This window comes from Podarcis liolepis (assembly GCF_965112155.1).
Source record: "Podarcis liolepis genome assembly, chromosome: 15".
NCBI classification, from domain to species: domain Eukaryota; kingdom Metazoa; phylum Chordata; class Lepidosauria; order Squamata; family Lacertidae; genus Podarcis; species Podarcis liolepis.
The window spans coordinates 39,653,218-39,673,080 of NC_139566.1; the positions used below are offsets into that span (position 1 = coordinate 39,653,218).

At 44.8% G+C, this 19,863-nt stretch overlaps 1 protein-coding gene across 1 annotated transcript; it reads left to right on the forward strand.

Annotated features, from left to right (window-relative positions):
* Window positions 1–13,834: 13,834 nt before the first annotated feature.
* Window positions 13,835–14,200, forward strand: LOC310695065 (large ribosomal subunit protein eL37-like). Its single transcript, XM_083478984.1, has one exon. The coding sequence runs from the start codon at window positions 13,857–13,859 to the stop codon at window positions 14,148–14,150; it is 294 nt and encodes a 97-aa protein (XP_083335110.1). The 5' UTR covers window positions 13,835–13,856; the 3' UTR covers window positions 14,151–14,200.
* The last annotated feature ends 5,663 nt before the right edge of the window (window positions 14,201–19,863 follow it).

Consider the following 19,863-nt stretch of genomic DNA (forward strand, 5'->3'; position numbering starts at 1 on the left):
CCGCGTTTGCCTATGCCTGTGCTAGGCACTACAGTGGTGCCCCGCAAGACGAATGCCTCGCAAGACGGAAAACTCGCTAGAATCATAGAATCATAGAATCATAGAGTTGGAAGAGACCACAAGGGCCATCGAGTCCAACCCCCTGCCAAGCAGGAAACACCATCAGAGCACTCCTGACATATGGTTGTCAAGCCTCTGCTTAAAGACCTCCAAAGTAGGAGACTCCACCACACTCCTTGGCAGCAAATTCCACTGTCGAACAGCTCTTACTGTCAGGAAGTTCTTCCGAATGTTTAGGTGGAATCTTCTTTCTTGTAGTTTGAATCCATTGCTCCGTGTCCGCTTCTCTTGAGCAGCAGAAAACAACCTTTCTCCCTCCTCTATGTGACATCCTTTTATATATTTGAACATGGCTATCATATCACCCCTTAACCTCCTCTTCTCCAGGCTAAACATGCCCAGCTCCCTTAGCCGTTCCTCATAAGGCATCGTTTCCAGGCCTTTGACCATTTTGGTTGCCCTCCTCTGGACACGTTCCAGTTTGTCAGTGTCCTTCTTGAACTGTGGTGCCCAGAACTGGACACAGTACTCCAGGTGAGGTCTGACCAGAGCAGAATACAGTGGCACTATTACTTCCCTTGATCTAGATGCTATACTCCTATTGATGCAGCCCAGAATTGCATTGGCTTTTTTAGCTGCCGCGTCACACTGTTGGCTCATGTCAAGTTTGTGGTCAACCAAGACTCCTAGATCCTTTTCACATGTACTGCTCTCAAGCCAGGTGTCCCCCATCTTGTATTTGTGCCTCTCATTTTTTTTGCCCAAGTGCAATACTTTACATTTCTCCCTGTTAAAATTCATCTTGTTTGTTTTGGCCCAGTTCTCTAATCTGTCAAGGTCGTTTTGAAGTGTGATCCTGTCCTCTGGGGTGTTAGCCACCCCTCCCAGTTTGGTGTCATCTGCAAATTTGATCAGGATGCCCTTGAGTCCATCATCCAAGTCGTTGATAAAGATGTTGAATAAGACCGGGCCCAAGACAGAACCCTGTGGCACCCCACTAGTCACTCTTCTCCAGGATGAAGAGGAACCATTGATGAGCACTCTTTGGGATCGGTCAGTCAGCCAGTTACAAATCCACTGAGTGGTAGCATAGTCAAGACCGCATTTTACCAGTTTCTTTACAAGAATATCATGGGGCACCTTGTCAAATGCCTTGCTGAAATCAAGGTAGGCTACATCCACTGCATTCCCTTCATCTACCAGGCTTGTAATTCTGTCAAAAAACGAGATCAGGTTAGTCTGACATGACTTATTTTTCAGAAATCCATGCTGACTATTGGTGATCACAGCATTCCTTTCTAGGTGCGCACAGACTGTTTGCTTAATGATCTGCTCCAGAATCTTCCCTGGTATTGATGTCAGACTGACTGGGCGGTAATTATTTGGGTCCTCTCTTTTCCCCTTTTTGAAAATAGGGACAACATTTGCCCTCCTCCAGTCTGCCGGGACTTCGCCTGTTCTCCAGGAATTCTCAAAGATGACTGCCAGTGGTTCTGAGATCACATCTGCCAGTTCTTTTAATACTCTTGGATGCAGTTCATCTGGCCCTGGAGACTTGAATACATCTAAACTGGCCAAGAGTTTCGCTAGACGAAAGAGTTTTCCGTTTTGGAGGTGCTTCGCAAAACGAATTTCCTATGGGCTTGCTTCGCAAGACGAAAATGTATTGCGAGTTCCTGCGGGGTTTTTTTCCCTTTCCCCCCCTTTTTCTAAGCCGCTAAGCCGCTTATCAGCTGATCCGATCAGCAGATAAGCCGCTAAAAGCCGCTAAAAGCCGCTAATAGAGCTAATAGCGCTAATCCGCTAATCTGTCAATGGGCTTGCTTCGCAAGATGAAAAAACCGCTAGACGAAGAGAATCACAGAACGGATTCTTTTCGTCTTGTGAGGCACCACTGTACAATTCCCAGCAGTTCCAATGGCTGGGGCTGATGGGTGTGGCAGTCCACAACATTTGGAGGGCACCACGTTGGCAAAAGGCTGTTCTAAAGTGATATTGGTGGGTTTTTAATTGCTCATGCAATTAAAAAGGTCTGCTTGGTTACAATGTAATAATACGCTTCCCTGAAGATCCTGTGGAATGGCAATTGATCCTACATGTCTCTGTCTGGGCTGGAAGCCATCCTTTTCTCATAGCAGAGCCAGCTCAATGTGGAACGGGAGCTTCTAATATTGACTTCTTCCATGAGAAAGCTGCTATCAAAAGTGTAATCAGTATTTATGATTCCTCCCCTCCCCCCCTTTCGCTCTCCTTGAAATGGCAGCAGATTAGAAATCAAAGGTCTCCAGGGTGAACAGGAAGGATATCAGCGAAGTCATCCATCTCCTACCTCGTATGTATTGATTTGTAGGGTTGAATCAATGGGGAAAATTCCACCCTTTGCTAACAGGGATTAAAAATAGAAATGTCAAGATTTTGCCTGCCCAGAGGGGATTGTGGGGTGGGAATGGAGTACAGAAGTAGCACTAGGATAAATTAGGCTTACTTCAGATTTCTGGAATGGTGGGAAATTTGAATAGTATAGTATTAGAAACTGCTTTACTAGAGGCAAGACCTGGTGTGGGTTGCTCAGTCAGTAGAGCATGAAATAATAATAATAATCTCAGGGTTGTGGGTTCAAGCCCCACGTTGAGCCAATGATTCCTGCCTTGCAAAGAGTTGGACTAGAGGACCTCCATGGTCTCTTCCAGCTCTACAATTCTATGATTCATTATAATAATCTTTAGCCAATGGCCAAGGATGAGGGTCCTGCCAACCTAGCAGTTCGAAAGCACGTCCAAGTGCAAGTAGATAAATAGGTACCACTCTGGCAGGAAGGTAAATGGTGTTTCCGTGTGCTGCTCTGGTTCGCCAGAAGCGGCTTAGTCATGCTGGCCACATGACCCGGAAGCTGTACGCCGGCTCCCTCGGCCAATAAAGCGAGATGAGCGCCACAACCCCAGAGTCGGCCACGACTGGACCTAATGGTCAGGGGTCCCTTTACCTTTTTAAGGATGAGGGGAATTGTAGATAAGCAGCATGTGGAGGGTTAAAGATGCCCCATACATACCCAAGTTAGCTCGCTGGTCTATCTCAGATTTGTCTATTCTATGCCAACATTTTTCCAACCTGGTGCCCCCTAGAAGCTGTGGGACTGCAGCTCCCCTTAAGTCCTAGCCAGCATGACTGGAGGTCAGGGATGATGAAGGGAGAGGGGAGTCCAATCAGAGGTTCAACATCCAGAGGGCAACCAGGTTGGCAAAGGCTGACTGGCAGGAGCTCTTCAGGATTTCTATTTAATTACTAAGACTTTCTCCAGGGTTTCTGACAGGGAGACACTAGGGACTGAACTGGCGATTGTCTGAATTCAAGGCATATGCTCTACCACTAAGCCTTTAGGCTTAAGGCCCATAGGAATCTGTCTTACATGGATCAATGTTCTGACTCAGCGCAGCTCAGGATTGTCTACACCAGCCTAGGGAATCTTGTGGTCCTCTAGGTACTTGCCTGGCAGGGGAGACACCTTGATCATGAAGGAGGTTTTCCCAGGGTGAGGCTCATCCATTGCACTACGGGTGTGCTGACCCCGGTGATTTCCCCAAATGCGGGAAACTCGACTGCATAATTTGTGGTTGTGGTTGTTGTTGTTTAGTCGTTTAGTCGTGTCCGACTCTTCGTGACCCCATGGACCAGAGCACGCCAGGCACTTCTGTCTTCCACTGCCTCCCGCAGTGGTACCTCCCACCAGATGTCAAAGAGAAGAACAACTACCAGACTTTTAGAAGACACCTGAAGGCAGTCCTGTTTAGGGAAGCTTTTAATGTTTAACAGACCACTGTATTTTAATACTTTGTTGGAAGCCGCCCAGAGTGGCTGGGGAAACCCAGCCAGATGGGCAGGGTATAAATAATAAATTATTATTCTGACCTACAGCTACCTTCATCCCTGACCAGAAGAAGAAGAAGAGTTTGGATTTGATATCCCGCTTTATCACTACCCGAAGGAGTCTCAAAGCGGCTAACATTCTCCTTTCCCTTCCTCCCCCACAACAAACACTCTGCGAGGTGAGTGAGGCTGAGAGACTTCAAAGAAGTGTGAGTAGCCCAAGGTCACCCAGCAGCTGCATGTGGAGGAGCGGAGACACGAACCCGGTTCCCCAGATTACGAATCTACCGCTCTTAACCACTACACCACACTGGCTCTCAACCATTGGCCATCCTGGCTATGGCTATTGAGTGTTGGACTGCAATATCAGGAGGGCCACAGATTTCACATCCCCTGAGGTGGATCTACTATGCAACTAATGAAGCTTAAGCTTCAGGGCTGCTAATCCCGAAGGGGCCCCAGAAGCAACTTTAGTCCACCTTGCTCACCTTGGGTCTAGTAGACTCAGTTTGAGTCAGACAACTTGAAAACTATAAGGCATAGGAAATTTGTATCCATACCAGTGACTGTGACACGTGAGATGGTCTAGTACAGCAATTTTCACCAGAATCTGAGATGCAGTAGTTAATTATTATTTTTTTTAAAAAAATGTCATGGAACAACCCCATTGAAGAAGGTAACAGTGGTTACCCAGACCTAATTGTTGGTTGCAAAGGGCCCCCCATAACAGTTCAAGTTTCGGGGCCCCCAAAATGTAGGTATGTCACTGCCCATCCCTGCAATATAAATGCTCACTTAGCAGGAAATGGAAAGGGCTTTCTTCGCCAAAGCCCCTAGGGAGTTGCTCTCCATCTGAGTAGACACTGCTGAGTTTAGATGACCAGTGAGAGCCAGTGTGGTGTAGTGGTTAAGAGCGGTAGTCACGTAATCTGGGGAACCGGGTTCGTGTCTCCGCTCCTCCACATGCAGCTGCTGGGTGACCTTGGGCCAGTCACACTTCTCTGAAGTCTCCCAGCCCCACTCACCTCACAGAGTGTTTGTTGTGGGGGAGGAAGGGAAAGGAGAATGTTAGCCGCTTTGAGACTCCTTAAAGGGAGTGAAAGGCGGGATATCAAATCCAAACTCTTCTTCTTCTTCTTCTTCAGAAAGGAAGCTGCCTTCTGCCAGATCAGACTGTGTTCCCAAGAAGTCAAGCTGAAACACTCTCTCTTTTCTTTGGGGCCATTTTTTAAAAAAGAAATCTGGATTCAGCACAGCCTTTTTTCTCCCCTTTATCACTGTTGTTTATCAGCTCAAGTGCAGTTTTATGAGACTGGGTACAATATGAAAGTACTTGATGTATTTTCATAGGCTGTGGAGTTATTGACATTCCAATATATTAGATGCTGAGAAAGAAATGCATATTGATGATTGCTGAGTTGTCCTGAGAAAGAAAGGGATAAGAAACCATTTAAGATTTTATTAGATATTTTCGGGATGCTGGATTACTCAGCTGGAGCTCTGAGACGAGAATGAGAGGGGGGGGGTATGGGGACATGCTTCAAGTTTCTGCAATGTCATTGTTGTGGTTTTTGATAAAATATCAGTACAAGCATTCTGCGTGCAGCTTTTCAACAGGAACAGCCTGGATCTTCTGAGTCTTTTGCCTCTGAAAAACCACCGCCCATCACATTGTTTGGAGGGACTTTGGAAACCATCTAATTCAGTGTTAGCCAATATGAGGCCCCACAGGTATTTTGGACTGTTATTCCACCAGCCCCTGCCAGCCTGACCAATGGGTAGGAATGATGGGAACTGTGGTCCATCTCTTCTGGGGATGTGGTCCAAAGTGTGACCAAAGTGTGGCCAATGTTTGCTCACTGTTTTGTTTGGAAAGCAAAGCTTCAATATGGGTCAAGGGCCATAGCTCAGTGATAGAGCATCTGCTTTACATGCAAAGGTCAGTCTCTGGCATCTCCAGGGAGGAGTGGGAGACAGTCCTTGCCTGAGAGCCCCAGGCAATCGCTGCAGACAATGCTAAGATAGATGGACCAAAGGGCTGGCTCAGTATAAGGCAGTTTCCTATGGGTGTTAGTCATGCTTTTTTCATATTAATCCTCCCCCCCCCTTTTAAAAAATGTTTAGGTGCAGGTGACATTACTTGTGCAGTCAAAGCAGCTTCATCCGTGCCCAAGAGAAAAGTGTCAGCATACCAGTGGATAAAATCATGTATGGTAGGGAGTGTTGTAAAAAAAACCTGCTCCTTTTTCCTTATGGGGTACCCAAGAGCCCATATAGAGTCCTTTTGTAGGTTCTCTATCGGTAGGAGAAAATAACAGACGCCAAGCAGAGAATATTGATAAGCAAAGCAGCTAGTAAGCCTGATCTTTATTAACTGTTGCAACAGGGTGCTCCCCCCACATGTAGGAGGCAGGAGGGACCCTGAACAATGGTGCACAAGCCCTTATATAGACATTTGAAATTGCCCACCCTGGAGCCCAAGACCACCCCCCAATACATCATACATGCATCACATAGGAGGGGGTCTACAGCAGAAATACATCACAGAAGAGGCGGTCTACAGCAGAAAACCTGTCTGCCAGGGTACCTCAAAATGATCACTGATTGCATTACTTGGCCAAATGGTGCCTAAGAAGGACTGGACTTTTTTTATGTATGCGACAACAGCAGCAAGAATACTCATCGCAAAGCACTGGAAGACTCAAGATTTGCCCACGCTGGAAGAATGGCAGATGCAACTGATAGACTATATGGAACTGGCAGAAATGACTGGCATAATCCGGGACCTGGGAGAAGAGACAGTGGAAGAGGACTGGAAAAAGTTCAAGGACTACTTGCAAAAGTATTGTAAATTGTATGAATGTTAAGATGATGCAGGATAGAAAATAATCTGGCATTAGTAAATTAGTGGAAAGATGCATGAAAATAAGTGAACCATAAGAACAAGGTTGAAATTTTGATAAATAGCAGGTCAAATTTAAATATCCAAATATTTGAAAATAAAGTTCAAAATTGGAGACATAAATTTTTTAAAATTACAAAATAAGATTTGAAAGAAGGTGAAGTACTGCTGAATATAATTTTATAAATGGGAACGCAGGAAAGGGAGATGTGAGGAAGCCCGTAAGGAAGGTTTATGGAAGTTTGGTTTAGTGAAAATTAATTACGTTGTATGTTATTTGTTTTGTGTATATTTTTCCTGTTTTTTCTTTTTTTTTCATGTTGGTGATGATGTTTTATGTGTTGGGTGATGTATTGTTTAAAACCTTTAATAAATATTTAAAAAAAAATGATTGCATTACTTGAGCAGTCTGGCGATTCCTTTGTGATGGTAAATACTCAGTTCCTGAATCCAGGTCACAGGCTCACCCTATTATAATAATACACAGATACCCCTTAAGACAGGATTTGTGAGCATAGAGACAATGGAGAGGTTTTCTTATTTCCTTTGTCCTTGCAGAGAAACATTTGAAGTCAATTTGGGGGAGACAAAATAGTTTCAGGACTTTTCCTGTACTTATTCAGACATGTGGTGGTTTATATGTTTATGTATGTGTTTGCCTGGTACATTTATTTTATATCTTAGACCTTATCATTTTATGAACATTTATTTTATATCTTAGACCTTATAATTCTCATAACACGAGCATGTGGTGTTGCATTGTCTGTAGGAGGCCGAGCATTGAAGCTGTGATATGTGCCAGCCCCCCTCAACTTTGAGAGGGCCCGACCCCCTTCCAACAAATATTGAGGGGGCCAAGGTGTCTTTGACCCCCTAGAATTGGCACACCTGATCGTGGCTGTGTTCTACCTCCACTGTCAGACATAGCATACTCCTTCATGGCTGTTGCTGGAAGCCATCTGTGCAATGGACATGAAAATCCAACTTAAGAAATCATTCTATTGTTTGGATGTTTTGTATCCCCAGCAGGGACAAACTGTGAAAAGGTTCAGGATGTCATTTTTAAGGTTAGCCAAGACCTCTGGTCAACAAGGCACCTCTTTTCGCCCTGGACTCTTATATTTTTAATCAATTTGTCACACTAACTAAAACTCTTTCAGCTTAATCGTTATTGTAAAACAGTTGGTATTATTGCTATTTTTTAAAAGATCACTTTCAAGGAACCAAGGAAGCAAGATGGACTGATCAAGGGAAGAAGAAATTACTGGCAGGAGAGGATATTTTTACTGGCAGGGAAATTCTTGAAGCAGTTTTTACTGGCAGCCTGTAAGTTTACTGGCAGTTGGCAACCCTTCTTAAGACTTTTATGAAGGCGCAGGCGTTATGCCAATTGTTCATGAGCTGCATTCACAGATTTCAGCTGGAGACAGGTGAGCTGGGGGCTAGGCAGAATCCATATCCATATCTGTGTTGCTCCATCATCTGCTGATCACAAGGAAAGCTATGTATTTTTCGCTCCATAAGACGCACCTAGTTTTTAGAGAAGGAAAGGGGGAAAGCCCTATTTTTGGGGGGATCATCTCAAAGTTGTGCAGCTTCTTTTGCAAAGGGGAAAAGCCCCCTTTTTTGAGGATCAGCTCAAAGTTGTTGAGCTTACTTTGCAAAGGGCAAAAATCCTGTTTTTATGGGGTTCAACTCACAGTTCTGCAGCTTCTTTAGGAAAGGAAAGAGAGCCTTTTCTACAGTTTCCAGACAGATAATCTAATCAGCCAGTCACATGTCACTGGGGAAACAAACGGCTTCCATCTGCAGAAAATTCAACAATAGAGGTGTGGGCAAGGGGCCGGGGCCAGAAAGGGAGCCAGCTATCAGCCACACATTCACTCCATAAGACGCACAGACATTTCCCCTTACTTTTTAGGAGGAAAAAAGTGTGTCTTATGGAGCGAAAAATACAGTAATTGTACAAGTTTCACCAGGCTTTGAAACAGAGTTGGATTTGAGGATGTGGAGATGGGGGGCAATCAATGCAAAAGGAGAGTTGTTTGCAGGCCAGGATCTGTCCTAGTGTAAGAAGAAATGCATTGCTGGATCAGGTGAAAGACCTACAGTGGTGCCTCGCAAGACGAAAAGAATCCGTTCTGTGATTCTCTTCATCTAGCGGTTTTTTCGTCTTGCGAAGCAAGCCCATTGACGGATTAGCAGATTAGCGCTATTAGCGCTATTAGCGGCTTTTAGCGGCTTTTAGCGGCTTTTAGCGGCTTATCTGCTGATCGGATCAGCTGATAAGCGGCTTAGCGGCTTAGAAAAAGGGGGGGGAGGGAAAAAACCAGCAGGAACTCGCAAGACATTGTCGTCTTGCGAAGCAAGCCCATAGGAGATTCGTTTTGCGAAGCACCTCCAAAACGGAAAACCCTTTCGTCTAGCGGGTTTTCCGTCTTGCGAGGCATTCGTCTTGTGGGGCACCACTGTACGTCCCTAACCCAGCATCCTATTTACACAGTGGCCAACCAGATGCCTAAAGCAGGTCTGCAAGCATAGCATTAGAACTCTCGGCTTGTGTTCACCATTATCCAACAGCCACTCTTGTTACTAGAGGCAACACATTAGCTACACAGAAGCTAATGATAGCCTTAACTATGCACTGCGTGAACTACCAAATTTTTTGCTCTATAAGACGCACCAGACCACAAGACGCACCTAGTTTTTGGAGGAGGAAAACAAGAAAAAAATATTCTGAATCTCAGAAGCCAGAACAGAGGGATCACTGTGCAGTGAAAGCAGCAATCCCTCTTGCTGTTCTGGCTTCTGGGATAGCTGCGCAGCCTGCATTCGCTCCATAAGACAAACATACATTTCCCCTTACTTTTTAGGAGGGAAAAAGTGAGTCTTATAGAGCAAAAAATACGGTACTTACTTTTGCCTGTCTTATGTCTCCCAGCATTTCAGCTTCATCAGAATTACGAGAAGGAGAAAAACTTATCTCTGTTCATTTTCTCCATACTCATCTTTTCTCTAAACTAAAAATCTGTTTGTCTGCTTTTTAAAAATTGACATTTCTTTTGCTTGGTACTATTTGCCTATCTAAGGAGAAATTAGTTCAGTTTGCATTTTAATGTGAACCTACCTATTTTGCAATTACCAGACTGATACATGCTTCTCTGGATTGTCTAATGCAGTTCATAAAAATAAAATACACAAACTGATGCAGAGATTGGGTGAACCGAACTTAAAATTGGGAAAAAATGAGATATAAAGCATTTAACAGATTTGGCCCTCCTAGTCTCATTGGTGTGTTTCTTAAAAAAAAAAAAAAATAGTTTCAACTGTTTCCCACGGAATCCCACTAAGAAAATATATTCTAGGGCTCATTCTTTTTCCCCATTGGTGGCCAATAAAATATTCCTACTCAATCCTCCTCTGTGGAATCTGAAAACCGGAATAGACGCCAGAGACATAATTAAAGGCAATCGCCTCAAATCCTCTGGTACTCCTAAAATGTTCATAACCCACTCACAGTTATTCATAATTGAGTATGCAGTTAAATGTTTTAGTCAATTTGTCTGACAGTAACGCAGCCCATTGATTTTATAGAGTCCCCAGGTTTTGCCATTAAATTACATTTGCTGAAAGCGATTTTTCATACTTCTGTCTTGTAATGTTTACAGTCCAATTGTGTTTTCCATTTGCGGAATGAAGCATTTCTAGTTAAGCCCGTTCACCTTGTGCTGTCTTGCCCCAGTAGCTTATCTGCTTGTTCTCTTGTTGCTCTCCTAACCTCTCCCAAACACTTGCATACCACAAAATGACAGTAGATGTGTTACACTAGGAATAGGGAAGCTGTGGCTCTCTGGGCTAAGTCTGCTGCAGTGAAAAACCGTGAAGACTCTTGTAGCACCTTAAACCAGGAGTGGGGAGCCTGTGGCCCTCAAGATGTTGCTGACTCCCATCAACCCCAGCAAGCATGGTCAATAGTCAGGGATGATGGGCATCATTGACTGTTGGAAGGGATGGAATGGAGTATACCGTAAGAGGGCTTTCCTGGCTGGCTACAATCCTGAATGGGATATACTCCACAGGTCTCATTTGTCACAGGTTTGACGTCCCTGTATTCCACTGTGGCAAATGGTACCTGAAACAAAATCTGGCAATGTGGAGTGCAACCTGTTCATGATTCTGGCCAGCCAGCCAAGCCCTCTTCCAGGATATTCCATTACTTCCCTTTCAACAGTCAACAACTCCCATCAAACCTGACCATTGGCCGTGCTTATTGGCATATAAGTTTGCTATTAATGTATAGCAGGGATGTCCAACAGGTCAACTGCGATTGGCTGGTTGATCCTTGAGATGTTTGAGTTGATCGCGGGCTCTTTTTCCTTTGCTGGGGAAAAAGAGGATCTGGCCCCAACCCCATTTTAGACCTGCCTCTCTAAAAAAAAGCTCAACAACTTTCACCTGAACCTTCCCCCTCACTGCCAGTCCCCCCCCCCCCCGTGAGTAGATCACAGTCTCTTGAAGTTGGAAGTCCCTGGTGTATAACAAAGAAGAGGAAACTGGTTCCCTTCACATGCTGTTGGGCTCCAAATCCCATCATCCTTAGCAACTGGCCATGCTTGCTAGGGCTGATGGGATTTGGAATCCAACAAACACCTGGAGTGCCACGGGTTCCCCATCCCTAGTGTTTAGAATGGCATATTTCACATTGGGAGCAGTTTGGAAGGCAATACAGCTTTGCCCCTTCACTACAAATATCTTCTCATCTTCAGAACTGAAGGCCCAGACAGCATGGCCAATGGGATCACGGGAGTTGAAGTCCAGCACCATCTGGAGAGCACCAGGTTCCCCATTCCTGCGCTAAAGGAAGGGTGATGATGGGGTAGTGAAGCCATCCTGGCAAAGAAATGGGCTCACAGGTATCTGGATGGTCCTAATAGGGTAAAAAAAACACCCCAAACTTTTCCAAACTGAAAAAAGAAGAATTGTTACAGCACAGCACCAGCAAGAGCAATGCATAATTTTGTTTCATGTTGCTGCTGAAGAACTTCTCCCCGTCAAAGATGGTTGCTAAAGTTGGCAGTTTCTTTCTCTTCCCTCTCTGCACGCCCCCATCACCCCCAGTTAAGGTCCTGATTGTTTCTACTTTGTCATTTCTCATCCTTTTGAGATGCATGACCTTATATTATTCCCCCTCCCCTGGCCCTCTTTTACCTTATCATTTAATTTACTCAAACAGCCGAGCCGAAGGGGAACTTTGTAATTCGGCAACCGAGAACTGTTTTACATTACAAAAACCCAGGTAATTCAATTGCGGCAACGTAAGCCAAGAAGGTACAGAGAGTGTATTAATATCCTTTTCTCGCAAAGATTGTTCCCTGTGGCCTCCAGACTGTCTACGGCAACAGTTTTCCGATGGAAGGAGGCGGCGATGGCTCCTTCGCACAGCAGACAGCTGCTTAGGGAACATCCTTAAACCCTGTAATGTTCATTTTGCCTGGCTTCGGAAAACAGTTCTTAATTGAGTTGTGTCCCTACCTGACCTCAATTTAGATTTACCTAAGCAGCTAAATACATTATGGGCCTGTTGTCGCTGGCTAGGACGCCAACTCTTTTATTTCTTCAGTATAGAACAATGAGGGAGTGCAGACCAGTCAACGGCTGGAATGAAAAAGGAGATGATTGCAGGGTACTCGACCGTGTGACCCTCGGGTTTCCTCCCAACTGGGGTTCCTTCCAGTTCTATGATTCTGCTTTATGACTGGGCAGTAAGAATGGATGAACCATGTCCGTTTCAGCTACTCATTTTCTTCCAGTCCTAAATCCAGCCATTCTATGAAATTTGCACATCTCTGAATTATGCAATGCGGTCCTTCAGCCAAGTAATGCTTATGAAAACACATGGATTAGGGCAAAGCATGCAGAAAAATGTGTTACATTCAGACAAATTGCCTTGCAAAATCATCCATGCTAGGCAAACTTGCATATATAAACGTGTGGATATTAGGAGAAATTTGCATTATATATGAAATTTCGAAATGACCTGGAAATGGAGAGAACATAACTTTAGATTGGTAAAATGAGAAAGTGACAGATTTGCCTTCACCCTCTTCCAGCTAAGTGGGTGCAGCCTAAACAATCATCTCTTTGTAAACAACTTTGATTCCCCCCCCCTCACAATCAGGCAGTGTATGTTGTTGTTTAGTCGTTTTGTCGTGTCCATCTCTTCGTGACCCCATGGACCAGAGCACGCCAGGCACTTCTGTCTTCCACTGCCTCCCGCAGTTTGGTCAAACTCATGCTGGTAGCTTCACGAACACTATCCAACCATCTTGTCCTCTGTCGTCCCCTTCTCCTTGTGCCCTCCATCTTTCCCTTCATGGATCACTGCCTTGCCGTGGCGAAGGGGCTTGAATAACTCAGAGAAGCCATGAACTATGCCGAGCAGGGCACCCAAGGTAGACAGGTCATAGTGGAGAGTTTTGACTAAACGTGATCCACCTGGAGGAGGAACAGGTAAGCTACTCCAGTATCCCTGCCAAGAAAACTCCATGGACCAAGACAACAGGCAGTGTATAAATTTCATTAAATAAAATAAATAATAAAACCAAAGAAGTTGTCCTGGTCAGTTGGTTAGCATTTTTTCTTTTTCTTTTTCTAAAAAATTCTTATTTATTTTAAAAACAAGGTCTAAAAACAAACAAAACCTATATGCAACAGTCGTATCTTTACACAGACTCTTCTTTCTTTCAGTGCACTTCTAACCATGTCTACTTGGAAGTCAGTCCTAATAAATTCACATGGGCTTACTCCTAGGTAAGTGGAGGGAAATTACAGCTATACTCTCACACCCACGACTACCTCTTCTGAGATCATGCTTGCTACAACATGAGTGAGATTTAAAGCAAGGGGTATGATTGCTTTCTTCCTGTGCCCATTGATATGGAGTCAATTAAGTAATTAACTCACTGAATCAGCCCATACAATTAATCAGCAAAGATTTATTTGGCTCTTTTGTTGTGGTGGCTGAAGGAAGATGATGAAAGGAACATCCTCCTTTGGAAAGTGTCGCAATAAGGCGCACACTTTGTGCCATCGATGTGGGTCTAAGGCCTATCATCTCCAGAAGTCCACCTGTGGAAAATGTGGATATTCTGCTAAACGCAAGAGAAAGTATAACTGGAGTGCTAAGGCCAAGAGGCGCAATACTACTGGAACTGGCCATATGAGGCATCTGAAAAAGGTCTACCACAGATTCAGGAGTGGATTCTGTGAAGGAACAGCGCCAAAGGCCAAGAGAGCTGCTGTTGCAGCATCCAGGTCATCTTAAGGACTCAAATGTCTTTTTAAAATAAGTGGCCTGAACTGCGGAAAAAACAGACAAAAACAAAACAAAACAAAGATTTCTTTGGTTGGGCAACTGTCTAATCATCACCCATTATGGCTGTTGCCATTAATCTAAATCAGGCATTGTGTGAGCACTGTCAGCCTAGGGATAATTCTGCTTTTCAGCAGCTAGGAGCCAGTGATTCTGTCATCACTTTCTGATGTGGTGGATGGGTTACTGTTCTCGTCTCATGTTCATCTGGCCCCTGAAGATGCAAAGCTGCCTCTTGCATTTCTCAGGCTTTCACGTCCCCCATTCACAGTGCCCCCTGCATAGTACATCCTTTATTCTAAGGGCAAAAGCAGGTGGTCCCATGCAGAGGCGCTAGCTTGTGATGGAGATTGGGGGATGTCTCATCAGAACATAGCTGTCAACTTTCAGATTTGAAAATAAGGGATCAGCAGCCTCACCTGTCCCGGTGAGCCTCGAAAATAAAGGATCAGCAGCCTCACCTGTCCCAGGGACAGTCTATGGGATATCTAACAATCCAGGATAGCAGCAGGAAGCAGCGGGAAATGGTGCTGGAATAAGGGAATTTCCCACAAAAAAGGGAAGGTTGATAGCTATGCATCAGAAAGGCGGAGCAGCCAGGGGGTGGAGCCAAATGCAGTGGCAGCACAGCTTCAATGGCCAACAGCTCCTCCTCCTCTTTCTGCTGCCACCGGCCAGGAGTTGCTTCCCCGCTCCTTCCCCACCCCAGTAGCTGGAGAAGCTGGTTCCTGAAGCCATGTTGAACTCGGCTCTGTGCTCAGCCCGGTTTTTCGAAACATTCTGGGCCATGGTCCACCTCCCCAAAATATGGCCCAGGGGAAACAGTTGAGATCCCCGGAGTTGGTGCCCCTGGTCCCATGCTTTGGAAGAAAACAATGGGCATCCAAAAACCAAAAGGAGGTGTACAGAACCATGGTTTGTGTCCCCTTAGGTCCTACTAAGAATGAACCCATTGAAATCAATAAACCTAAGTTAGCCAGTTCCATTAAATTCAATGGGTCTGCTCTGAGTAAGATTAGCATTGAATGTAACTCCTGTATTTTTTGTTAAATTAAGGATAGATGGCTACAAATTATGGCCTCACTTCTGTGATATATTTCAGTTTCTCCCTTGTGTCCTGAGTTTGAATGTCTTCAAAGCCCATGACACCTTTGGGTAAAGGCTGTTCTCCAACTGGAGCGCTCACAGGCCAGTGTTTCCCAGTTGTCAGGGTTTATACTACATTTTTTTTAGATTTGCCTTGAGACAGTCTTTAAACCTCTTTTGTTGACCACCAGCATTACACTTTCCATTTTTAAGTTCGGAATAGAGTAGTTGCTTCGGAAGACGATCATCAGGCATCTGCACAACATGACCAGTCCAACAAAGTTGGTGTTGAAGAATCATTGCTTCAACACTGGTGATCTTTGCTCCTTCCAGTACACTGATATTAGTTCGCCTGTCTTCCCAAGTGATGTGTAAAATTTTTCGGAGAGCATATTGCAACAGTCCAAGTGAGAAGTTATTAGAACATGCATTGCTGACAGCAGGCTATGCTTTTCTAGGAATGCCCATAGCTGGTGGACCAGTCAGAGTCGGTCATAAGCACTCTGCATCATGGAGGCTACCTGGGCCTCCATTGTCAGCTTTGAATCAATGGTACCCCCAAGCTATTCCCAAGGCGATAATCAAGCACAGAATTACCCCAGTTTTTTGTTTGTTTGTTTTTTGCTGAGCTTTCTAGTTTACTGAACCCCCTTTGCATTTGTGGACTGTGTACTAGCCAGCAACCTCTCCCAGTTTCGCCTCATCCCCAGATTTAATAAGTTCATCACACGCTCACTGGGTGAGCCAAGGGATGAAATATTAGCCATCCTGTAAATGGCCTTTGACTTCTTCTTCTTTTTTAGAAATACAAGTCAGTATGTTTTGCAATAAGTGCAATTAACTCAGGTTACATAATGTTTATTCATGGGGGGTTTTCGGAGTAGCCAGGCATAATTGATCAGGCCAGTAACTTCAATATTGGCACCTCCTGTTATGCATATGAAATTATTATAAAGGAGGTCAGGATTTTCTGCCCTCAATAGATTAATCAATTAGGGGCAATCAATGAAGAGTAAAGGATGGGTAACACATTCTGAAGTCCAGGACAAGGGGGTCAGTAATAAACTTGTTCAAATACACTTCCAGGGCAAAAGGGAGAATTGCATCGGAGTCTGATAATCCTGGCAACTTTTTCAAAGTTTCCCATATACATTATCTCAATTATTATTATTTTTGTGTGTGTATAATTTTTTATTAATTTTTCTGTTTTACAATTTAGAAAATTCATTTAAACAACCTTAAAATGCCAATGACTTCCCTTCTTCTCTGTCCCTGGTTCATTTTGCATATCATAAATCCCTGCATATTTTACATAAACTAAACCATTCAGTAATCCATTGTAACATCCATTAAAATTTGTTTACACTGTAGAATTTATCTTAATGCTGCCAACGTTTCTAAGTGTACACAATTCCCACCCATATAGTCAGTAAACATTTTCCAGTCTTCTTTAAATGTATGTTATCTCAGTTATAGTTACAACAAGATGAGTTTATTGTGCTCTGCTCTGACGGTGGAACTCACAGAGAAAGCAGTGAAGCTGGAGGCAAATTGTGGCTTGCTCTTACAAAGGTTGGGAGTGGATGGAGGCCTCTCACCAGGCTACCTCCTCCAGGCTCCACCCCTGATGGCCAACCTAGCAGTTTGAAAGCACGTCAAAGTGCAAGTAGATAAATAGGTACCGCTCTGGCGGGAAGGTAAATGGCGTTTCTGTGCGCTGCTCTGGTTTCTCCAGAAGTGGCTTAGTCATGCTGGCCACATGACCCGAAAAAACTGTCTGCGGACAAATGTCAGCTCCCTCGGTCAGTAAAGTGAGATGAGCGTCGCGACCCCAGAGCCGTTCACGACCGGACTTGACTGTCAGGTGTCCTTTACCCTTTTACCTTATGAAGACAGGTACTGCTCATCCATTCCATAGCCTCCCTTGTGATGTTCTCCCTGCACCCCTGGAGTGGTAATATGTGGTAGAAGGTTTTCTGGCTCTTCAGGCTCAGGAGAAGGTGTCTGTGAAGGTCTGGATTCTGACCCTATATATCCTGGTGGCCTGGGAGCTTCCTCCAGGGGCTTCTGTCCAACACCCTGAGGTGCAATTGTTTCCCTATCTTCGGCAGTCAGCTCTGATCCCTGAATTCTCACCACTACTGGCATCCCTGCCCATCTGATGCCCCTGCAGCTTCCGACTTTGTGTTCAGATAGATTTAGGAGTCACAATGATACAATAATGATACGATAATCTTTACTGTCATTGTCCCATACAGAACAACAAAATTGAAAAAATCTACATAAGATATTCAAAACCCAACAAGCCTGCTATCCCAGCTATCCCAACCTGGTTAGCCCCCTAAAAACTCTGATACCCCATTTTAAAATACAATAAACTCCCATAGAGACTCCTTACATTGTGTTTAAAACCAAAATCGCATTTGCATAGAAACTGTTTCTCAGGTGGCTAGTCCTAGTTTTTAATAACCCTGTACCTTCTTTCAGAAGGAGAGTTGAGATAGCACAACTATGACATCAGCTCTGCCAGGAGACCGGCTGCCTTGGGCTGGTCCTCAGCTATCACCTACCAGCTACTGTTCTATCCAACTGAAGCAGAGGGAGAGTTGAGGCAGCAGGGACTTTGCACAGGCTTCTTCTTGGAGTTACAGGTTGAGGGTAGTTTGGAGCTTTCTCACCCTCAGATGAAATGTCACTCCTCACCTAGGTAGCGCATTGCTATTTGAGGCTCAGGACATTTGCCAGTGGACAAACAAGGAAGATATGCAGCAGATAGGTATGCACGCAACAGTCCATACAAGTAAAATCTGCATTCCATCATATAATATGCAACCATCCATACAAGTAGCCCAGGACAACAAAGTCCAATTCCTTCACAGTGGGCAAGAACATCAAATTATAACATTTGTATACAAAAAAGTCCAGAAAAAGTCAGCACCTGCTCATGCAAATGCAGCCACCAGTGGGCAACAGCACTCAGCGTAGCACCTGCTTCTGCATTCAGCATTCAGGATAGTAGCTTCAGCACCACTGTGGATTCATTGAACTCCTGCACACTGAGCTTGAAAAGACAGTTAACAAGACATCTCGTGCTTCTCCCCAGATGTTCTCTTGAAGGGGTTCCGTCATCCAATGGAATGCATTTTGTTCTAATTAGTGCAAAAGGAGAGCAATCAGCCAAAAAAAAAAATAAATCAAAAACAAAAAACTCAGTGCCATCTGGAATGGAGCTGGTGCCAGTCTCTTTTGAGGCAGCTGGGATCAGTTCCCAACAAAGATGGAGTCCTGGGTTTACACAAGGAGGTATATAAAGGGTCTCAGAAGTGGCTTAGACATAAGCTGTTCTGTTCAACACTGTGTTTTGCTTTATTATTTAGCAGCCTCCTTTGTTGCTTCTCCTCGACAGGAGACAGAGCTTGGAGCTGATCTTGGGATACCTTACTAGGAAGGCAGTTGTAACATTGTGAAGGTCTTCTATTGAACAAAGAAAAGAAGGAAGAAGGAGCGACATTTGAGAAGGAATGTTATCTTCTCTACCATTCTCTTCGTAAGCAATGAAAGTGCATTCTCATAGTGCCCTGCTGGTTTAGATCTGGAGTGGAACCCAACTCCCAGGTTGGAGAGAAAGAGACAGGGGCCTGCTTCCCCACCCCTCACCAGCTCTATCCTCACCATAGATGCTTTCATGGAATACCTCTTTTGCTGACCACCAACAATTAGGAAACATTTGCCTGCGAACGCTCCAGCCTTTACCAAAGGTATAATGGGCTTAGAAGACACTCGAACTTAGGACGCAAGGGGGAAATGTGCTAAGAGGAATGCATGCTTGGCAAATCCACAACCTGATCAGCTCCCGCCCGGAAACCAATGTCCCCACTGTGAAAGGACGCGTGGATCCACAGTCACTTACAGACTCATTGTTAAAACCGTGCTTATGGAAGACAATCTTACTCGGCTACGACTGATCACCAAAGAAGAAAGAAGAAGAAGAATGAGGACAGTCAGTTATCATGACTGAGCCTGAGGTGGGGAAATACTGTAGCTGAAGTTAGGAGCCAGAGATGGTCTGATAGTAAAGGTAAAGGAAAAGAGACCCCTGACTGTTAGGTCTAGTTGTGGACAACTCTGGGGTTGCGGTGCTCATCTTGCTTTACTGGCTGAGGGAGCCGGCGTTTGTCCACAGACAGTTTTTCCAGGTCATGTGGCCAGCATGACTAAGCCGCTTCTGGTGAACCAGAGCAGCGCATGGAAATGCCGTTTACCTTCCTGCTGGAGTGGTACATATTTATCTACTTGCACTTTGACGTGTTTTCGAACTGCTAGGTTGGCAGGAGCTGGGACTGAACAGCGGGAGCTCACCCCGTCGCGGGAATATGAACTGCCGACCTTCTGATCGGCAAGCCCTAGGCTCTGTGGTTTAGACCACAGTGCCACCCGCGTCCCCAGTGCTGATATTATCCAGAGTCTCTTCTTACCCTGACTGGCTGAGGAGCAGAGCAAGAGAGGAAGTAAGCCATAGCCAGGCTGGAGAAGAGCTGAGGCAGCGAAGTATCCATTGGATCCTGAACTGATCTCTTTG

Coding starts and splice junctions, on each gene's coding strand:
- LOC310695065 (XM_083478984.1), top strand. CDS start 13,857: ATGATGAAAGGAACATCCTCCTTTGGAAAGTGTCGCAATAAGGCGCAC.